The 17,712-nt window shown below is 48.9% G+C and overlaps 2 protein-coding genes across 2 annotated transcripts; one reads left to right on the top strand and one right to left on the bottom strand.

The window, feature by feature from the left end:
• Positions 1-75: 75 nt before the first annotated feature.
• Positions 76-12,388, bottom strand: LOC110481126 (uncharacterized). The gene is made up of 5 exons (XM_085561675.1): positions 12,381-12,388; positions 10,594-11,690; positions 4,503-4,694; positions 2,715-3,162; positions 76-2,684 (listed from the first exon to the last, which is right to left on the bottom strand). Exons 1-2 carry the CDS (start codon positions 12,386-12,388, stop codon positions 10,595-10,597), a joined length of 1,104 nt encoding a protein of 367 aa, XP_085417801.1. The 3' UTR covers positions 76-2,684; positions 2,715-3,162; positions 4,503-4,694; position 10,594.
• Positions 10,961-16,187, top strand: KLF10 (KLF transcription factor 10). Its single transcript, XM_021549588.3, has 4 exons — positions 10,961-11,010; positions 12,512-12,751; positions 12,848-13,724; positions 14,627-16,187. Exons 2-4 carry the CDS (start codon positions 12,521-12,523, stop codon positions 14,884-14,886), a joined length of 1,368 nt encoding a protein of 455 aa, XP_021405263.3. The 5' UTR covers positions 10,961-11,010; positions 12,512-12,520; the 3' UTR covers positions 14,887-16,187.
• The last annotated feature ends 1,525 nt before the right edge of the window (positions 16,188-17,712 follow it).

Here is a 17,712-nt window from a genome sequence, read left to right as displayed (position 1 = left end):
GTAGCTGTTTGCTCACTGCTCCCCCCACTCCATGGGATGAGGAGAAGAATTGGAAAAAAAGGTAAAACCCATTAGTTGAGATAACAACAGTTTAATAATTGAAAATAATAATAAATCATATTACTATAATGAAAAAGGAGGGAACAAAAAGAGCTGTAAATAAACCCAAGAAAGACAAATGATGCATACGTAGTGCAACTGCTTACCACCCTTGTCCAATACCCATTCCATCCCTGGGCAGTGAATGGCAGCTTCCAGACAATTCCCCACAGTTTATGTACCAAACATGGTATTCTATGGTATGGAATATCCCATGGCCAGTTCGGGTCAGCTGTCCTGGCTGTGCTCCCTACTGCTTCTTGTGCAACTCCTCATTAGCAGAACACAGAAAGCTGAAAAACCTTGATTTTTGGCAAGCCCAACTAGCAACAACTAAACCATTGGTGTGTTATCAACATTGTTCTTATCCTAAATTGATAACATAGGACTGTACCAGCTCTTGGGAATAAAATTAATGGTATACCAGCCAAAACCAGGATACTGTGGCTCCCACAGAGTGAATGTCTGTAGGACCAAGGATGAGCTGTGGGACAGAAGTGACTCTCCAGCAGTGAGCTGCAAGACCAAAGTGTGTATGTCCCATGCAGAGCTGCAGGAATGAAGTGTGTGTCCCCAAAATTGAGCTGCAAGAGCAAAGTGAGACACACTAAGGAGAATTCAGGGAGCAGATGGATGCTGGCAGCCTGCTGCCATGCAGGGTTTGGTATGCAGGCAGATACACACACTGTGCATAACCTGCACAATCTCCAGCTACACCTGGGATCTTGCAAAGACTGATGAAAATCTTTGGGCAAGTTTTTCTGGTCATGAGGGCAACTCCACTGACAAAGGTTCCCTCCCTGTAGTCTCTGACAAAGCCAACACCATCCCTGCACACTGTGCATTTGGAGAATAAAGAGAAATCTATCTCCTTGCAGCCCCACAAGCCACTCTGAGCTCACAGTGGAGATACTTGCACCGAGGAACACCAAAGCTGGCTTTCACCAAGGATCTTGTTTTAAAGATTTAAAGTAGATTTGTTTAATCCTTATATTGCTGCTAAGAGACTATGTGAGCAGCAAAAGTGTGGCTCTTATGATGTCTCTTGATGTCTCTTGCTTTGATCTCCACAGGTCTCACAAGTGTGCCCCTTGCCTTAATTCCTGTGAAATCTTAAGAAAAATAAGGAAACCAATTACTAATATTAAGTGGGTGGCTTAACAGCTTGTCAGTGGTGTGTTTTGTACCATGATGCCAAGGGTGTGGTATGTGAGCCAGGAATTTGGCAAGAGACAGCAGCAGGACATGGGAGAGCTCAAGGCCTGCTGACACATACAGAAGGAGTGTATCGGCTGCAGGGAGCCAAACTGGATGCAGTTTAGTCTGTATCAGATTAAGGACATGCTACCTGTCCTTTTTCACTTTTTCCTATCTAGAGAATGTTTGTTTGTCTGAACATAAACTAAGAGGTACACAGTGGGTTCAGGCATTACATTAATAAATTAACACTATGGGAGCTATTAACATCTCTATCTCATTTGTTATATGAAGATTAGATCAAAATTAGTCAATAGTCCAAAAATAATTAAAGGTAGATTTAAAGAAAAGAAAATCCTTAGATCCCATGACTTCTATCAAAATACATGTCATGGCTAAAACCCTGCCAGCAATCACACAGCCACTTGCATATTGCCTGGCAGTGGGATGGGAAGAGAATCAGAAAAGTAAGAAAATTCAGGGACTGAGATAAAGACAGTCTAATAGGAACACAAACAAAGCAAACAAGGAATTTGAAATTCATTCACTCCTCCTCATGGACAGCCAGGTGTTTAGCTATCCTCAGGAAAGCAGGGCTGCATCACATGTAATGGTGACTTGAGAAGACAAACATCATTGCTCCAAACATCCTCCCTTTCCTTCTTCTTCCCCCAGGTTTATATGGTGAGCATGATGCCATGTGGTGTGGTATATGCCTCTGGGATATATAGCTGCGGTCAGCTATCCTAGCTCCTTGTGCTCCTCCAGCCTCCTCACTGGGGGGATAGGTGAGAAGCTGAAAAGGCCTTGACTGTATTAGTGCTGCTCAGTGACAATGAAAACATTCCTCTGTTACCAATCCTGTTTTCAGGACAAATCCCAAACATAGACCCAAACCTGCTACTATGAAGAAAATTAACTCTACTGCAGCCAATGCCAGCACCTTCTCCACCCCTTATTCCATACCATTTATGTCATGCTCAGGTCCCACATGGTGCGGGGACCTGAGCACGACATTCTATGGTCTAGAATATTCCTCTGGCCAGTTTGGTTCAGCTGTCCTGGCCGTGCTCCCTCCAGGCTCCTGTGCAGCTCCTTGCAGGCAGAGCATGGGAAACTGAAAAGTCCTTGACTTAGGTGAAGCACTACTTGGCAACAACTAAAACATCAGCATATTATCCATGTTATTCTCTACTGAATCCATAACACAGCACTGTACCAGCTACTGGGAAGAAAATTAACTCTATACCAGCCAAACCAGGACAATACCTATAGTGAGAGATATGGCAATGCTGTTACCTGTGTTAGGAGGAAAGGCAAAGCGTCCCTGCTGGCTTTTATATTATAGTGCTATGTCCCATACCACCACTACCTCATTTTCTTCATACCTTTATAATGGTACCTCATTTTCTTCATACCTTTATAATGGTAATTTAGGATTTTGCCCATCAGATCATTTTCAAATGCAGCAGCCTTAGGTCACAGTGTAACAAGCAAATTCTGTTTTGGCAGGAAATGGACACAAATGTGTTTCTAACACTTCCATTGGGAAAAACATTTATTTGATCATAGCAGGAACAGGTGGTTTTGTTAGCTACACAAGCTCATCCTACAACATTTACAGGCTGTCTGCTTCTCATTTTATTGTTTGACAGTTCAGCTTCTAAGTATCTGATTTTGATAGCAGAAATTTAAATTGATCAGTTAAGTTTTATACTGAATAGTAAAATCAATCATGACGCTGAGAAAACTCAAAATATATAATATATTAAATATACCTTTCCAAGTGGTGGAATGCATAGACCTGTATGTTATCCTCTCAAGCAGAAAACATTCTCTCTTGTGTTTTCTGATTTTTTCCAGGCTCTGTCGGGAAAAAAAAAGCAATGTGTCACTTTGCCACGTTCTTCCACAGATCTCTAAAGGTACCTATTTGTTGTGAAATGACAAACTCCTTGTGACACAGCAGTGTTGATACTTTCACTGGAGGTATCAACAAACCCACCAGCATTGCACAAATGAAGAAAGATCACACAAGATACTAAACAAAAATAAACACATGGTCAGACCATGGGAAGCTAAATAGGAAGAACTGAAGGAATCAACAAATCATTCCAATATTAATTCCTGAATGCCACTGGGTTCCCAGGATTTATTGGGTCAAGACACTAAGTGAGTATGTGACTTGGCTGGTTTGAGCTGACCAGACACCTGCTTTGGTGGACCTTTCAAAAAGACAGATGGAAGCAGGGCTGTAGCTGTATAGGACCAACTGTCCCACATAGTGTCCTCAGGAGAAACACAACCACAGGACCCAAGGGAAGTTCTTGTTGGCATACAGCCTAATCCTGCACTGAAACAGTTGAGTGTAAAACCTCTCACAATTTTTAGTATGTATTGAAGCAAACATTTACTTACCTGGGTTCTTTCTGTGCTGACTGAAATAGCCATCTATCCTACAGTCTTATTACTCATCAGAAGTAAAAAATACCCCTTGATGTCCTGTCATGAGAAGTAGAAAATTTGTAGGTAGAAATCAAAGAGTTTAGGATAAAGTAACTTAAAACACCTTCTTAATTTTGCATGCCAAAGCCAAGATAAGCCACAGATAACAAAGCTGTTTTTCTTAAGTGAGGGGTGAAATTCAGGAGACTTTGGTTTCACCTGACTTAGCCTCAGCCCCTAGACCAGTTACAAAGCTGACCAGTAAATTACTAGCTGTGTTCCCAATTCTCTTCTCTACCTTATTGTCCCAATCACATGACAACTTAGCTTTTCAAACAGAAAAATAAGGTACTCCATCCCTGAAAGTGTTCACAGCCAGGCTGGATAGGGCTTTGAGCAATCTGGTCTAGTGGAAGGTGTCCCTGCCTGTGGCAGGGAAGTTGGAACCAGATGATCTTTAAGGTCCCTTTCAATTCAAACTATTCTATGACAGGCAGGATGGACAAGTGGGTCTTTTTGACATTTAAACTTAAGATACAGTGTAAGAACAACCAACAAGTGCTTAACAGTCAAAATACTAAACATCTTTCTAAAGAAATACACATTTCCTCCTGGGTGGCATAAAACCACATCCCCAGCGTCTCTGGGAAACTGAATGGAAAATACTTGTGAATTGACAGTGATTCTTTAGCTGCTTCCAGTGCTGCCAGAGAGCACCTTGACTGGAAACAGCTCACTTGCCAAAAAGAAGTTTCTCTCACCTGCCCTTTGGCTTCGCTAGGGATGTTTGAGGTTTCCCTGACCCCATGAAGCAGTTTGCTATGGCAGCAGTGCAAACATCAACACTGCCGACAGCCTCTGAAGCCTTCCATGGAGCAGGCACAGCAGGACTGGAACTGCAGTGACTCAGGCACAGCCACAAATGCTCCAGACAAAGGGCCATGAGCAATAACCTGTAAAATGCATGTACACAGAAACCAGGGTGAGTATCACGTAGAGCTGGGAGGAACATGGCACTGCCAGGTGAACAGGATTTGCTCCATCTGGCAATCAGACTGGTAAAACAAAATAAAACCCATAAACTGAAATCTTAATGACAAGTTCTGTTTTTCAATTGGTACTCCAATAAGTAATTGAAGAACCAGGATGATGCAGATTTTTCTTAAGGTTATGTGAGGAAAATGGGGCATGAAGAAGAAGGAAAAAGGAGGCGAAAAAAGCACCAAGCTGTCTTGTTGCTGACTGTATGCTCCCTCTCCCCAGTTATCTGATATCTCAAGCTTGGCAACTGCTGTCATTAGCAGCAGAGATACTCTTCTAATTCAATAACTGAACGGGAGCAGTAGAAGGACAGGGAAAAAGAACAGCCCCACACTGTAAAACACTCTCATGCCCTGGACTTGCTGTCTGCTGCCTCCGGCCCTCCTTCCGCCCCCTCCCTGTTCTTCATTTGCTCCCTTCCTTCCGTCCTTCCTCTCATGTTCCCCAGCTGCCATTTCAGAGCTGCATTTCCCTGGCCCACCCCCTCAGCCTCAGCTGCTTTCAGACACCCACTGCATCATTCTGCATATGAAAATGAGCTGTCACATTTTCCAGCCTCTGAAGCAAGAGATTATTTTTGGGAGAGGTGGTTTTGACAGCTCTGCTCTGTAATTCAAAGGCAGAGCACAGAGCAGGGGGAGAAGATACAGCAGATGAACACACACACAAAGCTCCTGACTCTGCATTTAGAAGGGACCGGAGATCTCTGGGGGGACACAAAGCTCCTGTGGACTGTGGGAGTCAAGGAACAGATATGTCTCCTCACTTTTGACCGCTGCTCTTTCCTGAGCCAAGGCCAGCTGCTACCAACACGGCTACAGGACATACCATTGAGATGACAGTCAAGCCTGCTTGTGGAGGACAGGCACAGCAAACCCTCTCTCCACCAAGTCCTTCACCCCACCTGCATCCCAATCCCCCACACCACCAGGCAGTCTCTTTTTCAGAGCCCATACTCCCTGCTAAACCCAGAACTCGTCTGAAGATCTGGCCTAAAGGAGGGGAAGTGTAACAGGTTTTTGATCTACCAGTCCAACACCAGTATTTCTGTGTATTTTGACTGGAGCTGGTCAGTGCACAACACAAAACTTGCAGGGCTCTGTACTTGGATGGCAACAGCAACAGACAAGCATTGACATGGTGGGAACAAAGCCCAAGGGTGAGAAGAGACTCTCACACAGGAGAATGGGCAAGAGGCTTCCTGAGTAACCAGACAAGCAGACTGAAAAGAGGCGTAGCTGCAGAGGGCTGCTCTGGAAATTAAAGTTGAAACAAGCTGGTTTGAAGAAGCGAAGAGGGCAGTTGGGGAGGCAGGGCTGGAGGTGTCAGTGGAGGAGGAATACATTAGGGAGGATCCAGAAATGGTGGAGGAACCAGCAGGATCTGAATGGCTATACATGATGCAGAGCAGGCTCTGGCAAGTGCAGGTTACTGGGAATGGCCACAGGGAGAGGCTTTCATGGAGCAAAAGCAGTATGGAAATCATGGAAAGGAAGGGGCATTAAGAGGTACTAAGAAACATGGTATGTGCCGGGGCACATGAGATTGGCAGCTGAGACAGGCAAGCCGAGAGGAGCTGTGGAGAATCGCTGCTAAAAGGGGTGCCAAGGGCAGCGAGGGTGATCCTGCAGCAACCACAGCAACAAAGAACTGAAATGGCCTACTGGGAAGCCAAGAGGAGGATGGGCAAGGAGGTAAAGCAAGGACAGAGGAGAGAGAAGTAAGAGTGGGAAGAGAACAAAACAGAACAGACCACCTGGAGCATGAGCTGCCATGCAAGTCAGCCCTTTATTTTCTTATAGTCACACCATAGCAGAGTTGAGAAGTACCTGTCAGTGTTGGATCATAACTTACTTCATGTCACATAAATTAAGCGATATGGCCAAAACTTCAAAGTATTTACAAAGATGAAAGTCACCCTTATGACAAATCTGAAATGCACATGATCAAGCTTAAACATCACTATGCTAATTTCACCTTTTCATTTTATATGAAAATAATTGTATTCCCTCCAAAGAACACCTTACTTATAGAAGATTACTGTGGAATCATTGTAACTTCTTCCAACAGTCCAGCACACATCTTCAGCATGTTGCCATAGCAAACAAACTAAAAATGGCAACAGTATTATCATGTTACAGATATTCTGTTCATGTTGGAAATTGGATTTTTAACAATAAAGTTCTTACTGTATCAGTGAAATATTTGAATATATGCATTACATACAAGTAAGGGTGAAAAAGTGACAATTTTCTGCTGAATGTACAGAAAAACTATTCGTTTTGTGAGTGAATTTATCATGTTGGCTGGTGCAACTTTTACAGATTTAGTTTTAGTGGCAATAATTTGTTTCAAATGAGATTTCAGAATGTTTTACATAAAACCACTTAAAATCACAAAAACTATGACAGAACTTGCCATAAACAGCAAGCACAGAATTTCACCAATATCTACTGAGTATTTGTTACACAACCTTTCTTTCAGCCAGGGCAGATGCACTTGTGAGGCAGGAGCTCTCTCCCCAGCTGCACCTTGGGTGACAGTAGCACTTCTGGCAAAGGACAGAATGTTCTGGGAGCCAAGCAACCATTTTATCAACATTTTTTCCCTGTTCATTTCAGTGTGAAACACACAGTAAACACACTTTCTCATTTCTCCACCCAGAGATGGATCCAGTGGAGCAATTTGTAAACAACTGTTTGCTACTAGTAGTGAAAGGAGTTTGGATCATCCTGAAGTGAATGCTCTTTAGGGAATTCCCCCTAAATAAGACAGTCAAGCCAATCTGTTTCCCTGCAGACATTGCAGGGATCTTAAAATTCTGTCAGAAACTCAGGCAGATACCCTGCTGCAGACCCAAAACAGAAGATGGAGATGCAGTTTCTCTCTATGGCACGTTTTCATACAGGTGCCAATTGTAGCAGCTGTAGGAGCATGGAGAAAGGGATTCCATCACTGGCAGCCTGGTGCAAGGGGCATGGTAGGACAGCACATCCCATCAGATCTGTCTGATGGGATACTACTGGGTACTCACTAGTACTACTGAGAAGCCAAATAACAGGGATTCCATCTGTATAATGTATTAGTTGAAATACTGGAATTAAAGCAATATTTTAAAAAAAGTCTTCCTGGGAATAAAATTACCACTCTTTTGTCAATACATGTCTGTGAAATTATTGCTACTTTAAATCACATACATCTGTTGTCATGTTTTGCAATGTTTATATCCTTTTTCTATCTTCAGGCTGAAGAAACTGCTCATTTCTTGCAGGTTGGTTTGGGTTTTTTGTTGGTTTTTTGTTTTTGGGTTTTTTTTTTTTTCCTTTTCTTTTCTCTTTCAGGCATAACTAAACTCTCTGGGACAGGTGTTTCTTGTTTATTTGCTTACCAGCAAGGTCCAGGAACACATCACTTGCTTCCAGAGCCCATATGCCAATTGGGATTGGCTGACATGGGGAAGAACTAAGAAGAATGAAAGAATAGGACCATGACACCATTGAAAAGGGAAAGGACAGGAAGAATGACATAATCACAGAACAATTAGGTTTGAGGAGGTATCTGAGACCTTTGACTGAACACCATCATGCCAATTGACCAGGGCACTGAGTACCACCTCCAGTCTTTCCTTAAACACTCCCAGGCATGATGACTCCAAGATCTCCCTGGGCAGCCCATTTCAGTGCCTTTATGTGAAGAAATTCCTCCTAATGTTCAACCCAAACTGCCCCTGAGGCAGCTTGAGGCTGTCTTCTCATCCTGCCTGGGAAAAGAGCTCAACCCCCACCTGGCTACAACCTCTCATCAGGGAGTTACAGAGTGATAAGGTCACCCCCGAGCCTCCTTTTCTCCAGACTAAGCACCCCAAGTTCCCTCAGCTGCTCCTCACAAGGCTGGTGCTCCAGACTGCACAGCAGCTCAGTTGTCCTTCTCTGGACTCTCTCCGGCACCTCCATGTCCTTCTTGAACTGAGGGGCCCAGAACTGGACACCACTCAAGGTGTGGCCTCACCAGTGCTGAGTACATGGGGAGGGCCACTGCCCTGGTCCTGCTGGCCACACTATTGCTGATACAGGCCAGGATGCCATTGGCCTTCTTGGCCACCTGGGCACACACTGGATGATGTTCAGTAGCTGTTGAGCAGCACCCACAGGTGCTTTTCTTCTAAGCAGCTTTCCAGACACTCTACCCACAGCAGGTAGTACTGCATGAGGTTATATGGACAAAGCATAGGACTGAGCAATTCTCCTTATTGAACCTCCTACCGCTGGCTTTGGGCCATTGATCCACCTTGTTCAGATCCCTCTGCACAGAATTCCTACCCCACAGCAGACTGACACTCACACCCAACTTGGTGCCATCCACAAATTTACTGGATCCCCTCATCCAGATCATCAATGAAGACATGAGACAGGACTGAGCCCAACACTCATCCCTGGGGACACCACTGGTGACTGGATGCCATTCACCACCACTCTCTGGGCTGGGCCATCCAGCCAGTTTTCAACCCAGTGAAGAGCTTGTCCCTCCAAGTCACAGGCTGCCAGCTTTTTCAGGAGTATGCTGTGGGACATGGAGTCAAAAGCTTTCCTGAAACCCAGGTAGACTACATCCACAACCTTCCCCTCATCTGCTAGGCAGATCACCTGAACGTAAAATGACAATCAGGTTGGAAAGGCAGGACCTGGCTTTCCTAAACCATCCTGGCTGGAACATCCCATGATTGTCTTGTGCGTCACGTGATTGCACTCAAGATTATCTGGTTCATAACCTTGCTGGGCACTGAGGTTAGGGTGACAGGCCTGTAATTCTCTGGGTCCACCTTCTGGCCCGTCTTGTGGCTGGGTGTCACACTGGCCAGCTTCCAGTCATGTGGGACCTCCCTGGTTAGCCAGGACTGATGATAAATGATGAAGAGGGGCTTGGCAAGCTCTTCAACCAGCTCCCTCATCACCCTAGGACGAGTTCAATCCAGTCCCATGGACTTGTAAGCATCTAAGTGGCACAGCAGGTTACTAATTGCTTCCTCCTGGACTACAGGGTGTCCATCCCTGTCTACCAGCTCAGGAGGCCCATTGTCCTGAGAATAACTGGTCTTACTATGGAAGACCGAGGAAAAAGTGTTAGGAAAAAAAAATAAATAAAGGAAAATGCTCTGACCAAAGATGCTGGACTGCTTAGGAGGAGGAGGGGAAATCTCTTAAGTGAGGCTAAATAAGCAGGAGGAAAGAAACTGAACCATAACGAAGCATCAATGGCATTTCTAGAGCGCAACACCAGTCACAGCTGCAGCCTGGCCTGGATCTGGCCTCTCAGGTCGTGACACACACAGCCTTCCAACTTTCGTTACAACTTTCTGACGGGAAAAGGAGCCCGCCTTAAACCCTGCGTGGAGCAGCCCGGATCACACGGCTCTCGCCCTCCTGGCGCGCCGCAGCCGCGGGGTGACGCGACTAGCAGTGACCCGCTAAGCCGCAGCTGTTCCCGAGCCGGCCGGGCGGCAGCAGCCGGCGAGCGGGCGAGGCAGCCGCGGCCAGGCCGAGCCCCGCGGGGCCGAGCCGCCTGGGGTCTCCTCAGACTGCGGTCTCACTCGGATCTCTGCCAGCAACAGCGCCCTGCGCTGACACGGACAGCGCCGGGCGTCCCGGGGCAGACTGGGGTGGTCCCGGCCTCCCCCACCCCGAGGGCGCTGCCAGGACACAGCAGCGGGTCCGCCGGGCGCGCCCAGCCACGGCGATGGCCCAGACAGGCCCGAGGAGGTCGGAACGACCGCGCCGCTCTCTCCCTCTCCCCCCGCCCGCGGCCCCACTTCACCTCAGCCCGGTGGGGAGCGGGGACAGCACCGGGGAGGCAGCTCCCTCCCCCGCCGTGTGACCTCATGCAGGAGGAAGCGCCGAGCCGCCCCCGCCGCTCCCACACGGATGCCGGGGAGGGAAGGGAAGGGCACGGCAGGGGGCGGGGGCGGCCGCCCTGACTCAGCCGCCGGCGGGGACACGCCGCGCTGACACTCCGGCCACGCCGCCGCGCGGCCGCCGATCACGCGCGGCTGCCGGGCGCCCATTGGCCGCCGCCCCACACACCTTTGCCCGCGATTGGCCGGCGGGCGGCCGAGGGCCCCGCCCACCCCCCCGCGCGCGGGCCCGGGGGCGCTGCCGCCCGAGTGGGGAGCGGCGAACAAAAAGAGGAAAACCGGGAGAGCGGCGGCACCTCGGGGCAGGCTCGGCTCCTCCGGTGAGCGAACCGGGCATCCCGGGGGGTCGGGGCGGCTGGGGCGGAGGGAGTCCCCGGGGGTGGTGCGGCATGGGGATCCCCGGGGCACGTGCGGGGGCGACCCTCGATAGGAGGGACCGCGGGCGGGAGGTTGGCTGGCGTGGCGGCTGAAGGAGTTGAGCCGCGGCGGAGGACCGGAGGTGCTGGGGTGGGCTGTAGGAGCGCCGCCCGCGTGGAGAGCTCTCCGCGGGGCAAGCCGGCGAGGGAAGCCGCGGCAGTGAGAGAAGCCGCCGAAAACCTGTTGGCAGCGCCGGCCCGGCGCCGTGCAGCCTCGTGCCTGCGTTCCCGACCGGGCGCGGGCGCTGGTCTCGGCGACTGCCAGGTGTGCCAGGTGGCAGCGGAGAGGGAGGAGAAAGCCGGGGGGATCCCGGCGCCACGCGGGGTGGGCGGCGCGGCAGCAGGGAAGCGGAACGGTGCCGCGGGACGAGCCGGCCGGCCGTCTCCCCCTTAACCCGCTTCCCGCAGGGTCGCCGCTTCGCTTCGCTTCCCTTCCCCCGCGCCGGGAGGCGCCGGGTGTGGCGGCGCTGACCCCAGCCCGGCCGCCGCCCGCTGTGGCGGCTCCTCCCGCCCGGCCGCTTCCCCGCCCGCCCTCACAGCCGGCCGCCGCCGCGCGCCGGAGGCGGGGGCGCCGCGCGGGGGAACTGGGGGAAAGGTCGGCGCGCGGCGGCGCCGCATCACGCTTTGTTCAGGCGCCCCGCCCCGGGCCGCGCCCTGCTCGGTGCGGGCCAATGGGCGCCCGGCGCGGCTCGGAGGGAGCCAATAAGGGAGGGCGGGGGCGGCGCGCGCGGAGGCGGCCGGCGGGGTGCGCTGAGGTGAGGGTGGCGCGCGCCCAATGTCGGGGGCGGGGCCCGGGCCTGAGCCCCGCCCACAGCCCCGCGCGAGGGCCGGGCGGGGAGCGCGCTGCGGGGAGCGCGCTGCGGGGAGCTCGGTTCCACGAGCAGCTGGTTTCCCTTGCCTGTGCGAGAGTGTGACAGAGATCCTTCGAGTACTTTACAGAACATTTTTTGATGCTAATACCTTCCGAAGAAAATATGAATCAGCCCCAGTGTGGCCAAAATAAGCACAATCCTGTGGGCTGTGTGCTTCCAAAGCAAAAATAGAAGGAGGGTGGGATGGTGGAGGAAGTTTTGATTTAATTTTTTGGGGGGTGTGAAGATTTTTCTTAAGTTCTCAGAGATAGTTCATGTAGTGTGGAATAACTTTACCATACTTAACATCCAGAGTAGTTCTTTTGTCTCAAGCAATTATATAATTTTCATCTGATGGCCAGATGTCCTCGCTAACAACTTCATGAAAATATTAGATAAATAAGAAAGAAGGTAGGAAAATACAGGTACATGAAGTGTCTTTATCTTGCACAGGTTGCCTTGCTTGTTTTTAGCAATGCCTTCTTACAAGCAGCTGCAAAATACTCAAACTTAGCATCAGGTTTAAAGTTTCCTTTTTTCTCTAACCAAAACAGGAGTAAGAAATGGAGATGATGACTGAAAAACAGAGAGATATGAGGTATTTCTGGAACAATACCCCTGAAAAAAGCGATTATGAGGCTGTAGAAGCCCTTATTTCTATGAGTTGCAGCTGGAAACCAGACCTCAAGAAACATGGAGAAATGAGACCCATTACTCCTGCATCTGACATATCAGAAGAAAGTGATGAGGCTTTGCTTCCTGGAGCAGCGGACTTTAACGCAATACCAGCATTAGTAAGTTTTCCAGTTTGTGTGTGTGTGCTTGTTTTTAACAATGTGGTGATGTCCTGTTAGTGTCTCCCTCTTACTGTGTCTCTCTATCCTGCGCAGTGCCTGACCCCTCCCTACAGCCCTTCGGACTTGGAGATGTCGCAGGTGATCCATCCCCTCAGCAAGGCGCTGCCCGAGGCTTCCAAGCCTCCTCTGGCCACACCTCAGAGAGAAGCAGAGAGGTCTCCAACAGCCAGGCCTCTAAAAGCTCGAGTGACAAGTGTTATCCGCCACACGGCCGATGCCCAGCTCTGTGATCACAAAACCTTCCCTGTGAGAACAGCCAGTGTGCTCAAATACCAGGACAGTGCTTGGAGGGAAGCAAACTGGAAACAGGACGCCAAAGAAGAGCACTCCGTGTGCTCCACCGTGGCACCAAGTGGAGCCAGTGCTGAGACCAGCGAACTGTCAGTGGCAGAAGGAAGAACTGCAGAGCCAGCTGTTGGTCCCATGCCCTTGACAGAGCCCTCGGTGAGCAAGGAGGAGCCTGTCCCTGAACCAGCAGAGCAGCCTGCGGTGGCAGCACCGCTGTCCCCCGCCCCAGGCAGCGGAGCTCCCCCTGTGCCAGTGATTTGCCAGATGGTCCCGCTGCCCACAAACAACAATGTTGTGACGGCCGTGGTGCCCAGCACCGCGCCGAGCCAGCAGCCGGCTCTCTGTCAGCCCATGGTCTTCATGGGCACCCAGGTTCCCAAAGGTGCCCTCATGTTTGTTGTGCCCCAGCCAGTTGTGCAGGGCTCAAAGGCTCCCATTGTTAGTCCAAATGGCACGAGACTGTCTCCCATTGCGCCTGCTCCTGGCTTTGTACCTTCTACAGCAAAAACCACTCCTCAGGCTGATTCTTCAAGAATAAGAAGTCACATTTGCGGCTACCCAGGATGTGGGAAAACGTACTTCAAGAGCTCCCATTTGAAGGCTCATGTCAGAACACACACAGGTTGGTTAGTGCTGCTGCATGTTAAAATCTGGTGTAGAAAACTGTGGTTGTATATACAGCTTGTTATAGTTGTAGCGATTACTGGATCTGTTTATTGAACAAACTGTGGGCCAGCAATGAAATACTATTTTTGCCAGCATGCATTATAATGCTGCCTAATCTCTGACGGGAAGTCTCCCCGAAGGGAAGTTGACTCTGCACTTTGTTCGTGCTGGACTCGCTGCGTGTCAGAAGGTGTTCAGTAATGCATCTGTGGAAGCAAGGCCTTGCCCAACATGGAGCATGCTTTCCAGAGCTAAAGATTCCTTATTAGGCTTCTCCTCAGGAATGCCTTTGCCAGAAGTGGGTAAAACTTGGAGATTGTTTTATTAGAGGATGTGAGAATCCACTCCAAACTATTCCTGTCTTGGTTATTCTAGAGTAACTTCTCCAGCCTCAGCCCTTAAATGCAGTAGCAGAAAGAGTTCCATGTATTTTCACACAGGCTCACAGTGCACTACTGGAGATCAGTTACATAAAACATCATTGCAGGCTGTGCTTCAGAGGGGAATTTTAGGCATGCTGAGTCATCATTATGCGCAGTTTACGTGGAGTTGAGTGTTAAAATCGGCAGTCTTGAGATGTGAAAAGCATTTCAAACAATTTGGTTCCAGAGGATTTTTAACCTTTAACCCTTACCCATACTACTTAGCCTTGGAGACAGTGAGTCTGCATGTTTAAATATTACATTAAAGATAAACAATGTTCCACATTTTGTGTGTATAATGCTTACGTAGATTTTTGGCTTAACCGCCTTAATAGAAAGTTTCCTGCCAATCAAGTGAAATACTGCCAGTGAAGGCAGCGGTGTTTATTGCTCAGTACTCACTGGGTTTTTCCCTTTGTAATTCCTTTCCCTCTAGGAGAAAAGCCGTTCAGTTGCAGTTGGAAAGGCTGTGAGAGGAGGTTTGCACGGTCTGATGAACTGTCCCGGCACCGCAGGACGCACACCGGGGAGAAGAAGTTTGCCTGCCCCATGTGCGAGCGGCGGTTCATGCGGAGCGACCACCTCACGAAGCACGCACGTTGCCACTTTTCGGCAAAGAAATTACCGAACTGGCAAATGGAAGTGAGCAAGCTCAGTGATGTTGCCGTGCCACCAACGTCTGCAACCGCCCAGTGACAGGACTTGATCTGAAGACAGTGGAATTAACTGTTGCTGGGATAGGCTGGCTGGAAAAAAGCTTTTTCTCCCGGTCTGTGGTTCTCCCGCACTGGCTGCTGACAGCAGTACAGAGAGGCAAAGGCAGCCTGCAGTCAGTCACAAAAAATGTTGCTGTGGCTGACTGGAATAGCAGGTGTCTTTTGCACTGGTGAGGAGAGAAAGAAGGGGAAGGCTCTAGAGCAGAGCAGCCACATTGTGCCAGTTTTGAATTTTGCAAATCACTTGTGTATGTTCTAGTTCCAGTCCCATGCAAGTGTTTCTGAGGGTTTGCTGCTCATGCCTGACGCCAGCTCCAGTTTTAGCTGTCAGTTGTCCATCTTCAGTAGGCGCAGACAAGGACAGCGGCAATGTACGGGCACGGGCTTGAAAGCCTAGAACCCACCTGCATAAAATAATCTATATCTGTTTTGCTATTTCTGCCACCTTTGCTTGGTAGGAGTCTTTCTCCTAACAGTTCTTCAGCCCCATCATAATCGATGATTTGGTGACAGACTCCTGGAGATTTTAGACATCTCCTTCTGCATGGGGTGGTTAACAAACCCAGCTTTACACTGCTGTGTCCAGAGGGGCTTGGGATGGGCATGCAGGGGCAATGCATAGGCAGCCAAAGGGCAGGAACATTGCGGAATCCTTAATAGCTTTGTAATGTTTTCTCAGCTGCTTTGGCAAATTTTGCGATTGTAACAGCTGGTTATACCCTGGCATCGCATGATGCTTCTGCTTTTGTGTTGCTTGTGGTTTCCTTTCCACCTTCTCACTGTGCTTGTCATAAGTGGTTAACGGGGCACCTTGAAGACAAACTTGGTAACCATAAACTACTCTGGTTGATTAAAGAAGAAAACCAAGAATCTTAGATTTCTTGATTGTGTTATTCTTTGAAAGGTGGTTTATACTAAAATTGAAATGGATATATTATATAATGTATTAAATTAGAAAGTTGTGATTCAAAGAGGAAAACAAGGCATCAAAGACACCGGCTAGAATTTAAACCAGCTTTTGTGACAATGCATCAATTCTCACTGTATTTTATCATGTTATGTTGAGGACACATATCAGAAAGTGAATGGTTTGACAATAGTGTATTAGATTTGCTTTTTGTGACTACTTTAAAGATTTGCACATTTCTTAAGTTGTACTTTATACTTTGTTTACAATAAACCAATTTTCTTTAATATTGACTTTTTTTTAAAATTCATAGTGGAACTTACGCATTTGCAAGGAAAAATAACCTCAAAATAAAATTGTCCTGACCAATGGAACACTATCTCTTCATTTTTAATATTTTTAAAGCACTATAAAGCCCACAGGAATGGAATTGCAGGTCTGTGGTTACTACTCTGCATCTCTGTTTTGGGTTTTGTGTCCCAGCTTTTCATCCCCCAACTTTTCTTCAGCACCCAAAGCTAATCATGCCTGTGTGAGCTGTTGTGACTCTGGTGAAAAGTATTTCCTTTATGTTGGTGATTGCACTGCCTTCCCCAGGAAGGAACCTGGTCGTGTTCCTGACGGCCCGGCTGTGGGGCAGAGGTGGTGGCTGCTCCCCGGTGTGGGATTGGGTCCCTTGTGGCCCTCCCCAGGGCCAGCGGGCGTGTGGTGCTGGCCCCGAGATGGGTCCAGGCTGGGGCTTTGCCTGCCCTGTTAAAGGTGTTGCTGCAGGAGTTCCCTGCCAGGAGGAGAGCAGGGAACTGGAGTTCTCTCATCTCAGGGCAGAGGGAGGCTGGGCAGTCTGCCTTCTCTGTCTGCTGCCCCTGCGTGCCAGCAGTGGCCATTGGCACTGCTCATGTGGGCTCTTCTGCATCCTGCTCAGATCCCCACATACAGGGATCCCCAGATTTCACAATCACACGGATGCTGACTCAATGCCCTTCCCTGCTGTGGGTTTGGGGCAGAGGCACTCCTTACCTTATCCTGTGTGACACAGGGCCCTGCATAGGGAGCATCTGAGTCACTGCCTTTCTTGTTCCAGGTGGGATATGCCATCATAGCCCAATGCAAAAGAGAGGCTCCTTCCCCAGAAATAGGAGATGTGAGTCCCATTCCACCATCTTGCTTCATGGTATTTCTCATTTCGTGGCCATGAGATAAAATATTTTAACAGCTCTGGGTCTGAGACCTTTCCACATTTGCAAGTAGCCAGTGGATTGGAATGAGGTCCCCTCACCAGCTGTGCCTGACACGCTGATCCTTGAAAGCCATTTTCTGCTGCAGCCCTGCAGAAGACAGAGCATAGAGAACGTGCCACCTCCCCACTGCTATTCTGCCCATGCCATGGCCCTGTCCCTCTCCTCAGCAGTGCATGCAGTGGGCTTTGAAGCCCTTCTCTCTAAGCATGGAGCTGAACTTAAATCTGACTTTCCAGGCAAGCACTCTCATGCTGTCATGCAATAAGAGAGGAAGAAAATGTGTTTCCATGCTGTGATCTTGGTGCCTGTGTTTTCTGAAGTAAAAGCAGCTGCTGGTGCTTTTTGAGTAGCAATGCATTCTGGAGGTATGCAGGGGCTGTGCCCTGGGACCACCCACTGGCTGCACTGCTGGGAGGCTGCTGTTTCTGGCATGCTGTGAGCTAAATAAAATACAGCTTCTCCCTCTACATACAGAACTTACCAGCAAGAAGTGCACTTCTGGCTGCTTCTAGCTGAAGACAGAATCATAGTTGTGAATTTACCTCATGGCATTTTTACAGCTTAACCATGAAAGCCAGCTGGAAATTACATCAGCTATTTTGGGGTTTAATCCAAGGCTAGCCTGAAAAATGTAGTTGAAAGGGCATTATTAGACACCTTT

This window comes from Lonchura striata, chromosome 2 (genome assembly GCF_050655825.1).
Source record: "Lonchura striata isolate lonStrDom1 chromosome 2, ASM5065582v1, whole genome shotgun sequence".
Lineage (NCBI taxonomy): Eukaryota > Metazoa > Chordata > Aves > Passeriformes > Estrildidae > Lonchura > Lonchura striata.
This window is presented reverse-complemented; position numbering and strand designations above follow the sequence as displayed.

Excerpts from the sequence above, each read along its gene's own strand:
- KLF10 (XM_021549588.3), top strand. The coding sequence starts at position 12,521 with ATGGAGATGATGACTGAAAAACAGAGAGATATGAGGTATTTCTGGAAC. Across the intron at positions 12,752-12,847 it reads TTAACGCAATACCAGCATTA|TGCCTGACCCCTCCCTACAG; the intron begins GTAAGTTTTCCA and ends TATCCTGCGCAG. Across the intron at positions 13,725-14,626 it reads TCATGTCAGAACACACACAG|GAGAAAAGCCGTTCAGTTGC; the intron begins GTTGGTTAGTGC and ends CTTTCCCTCTAG.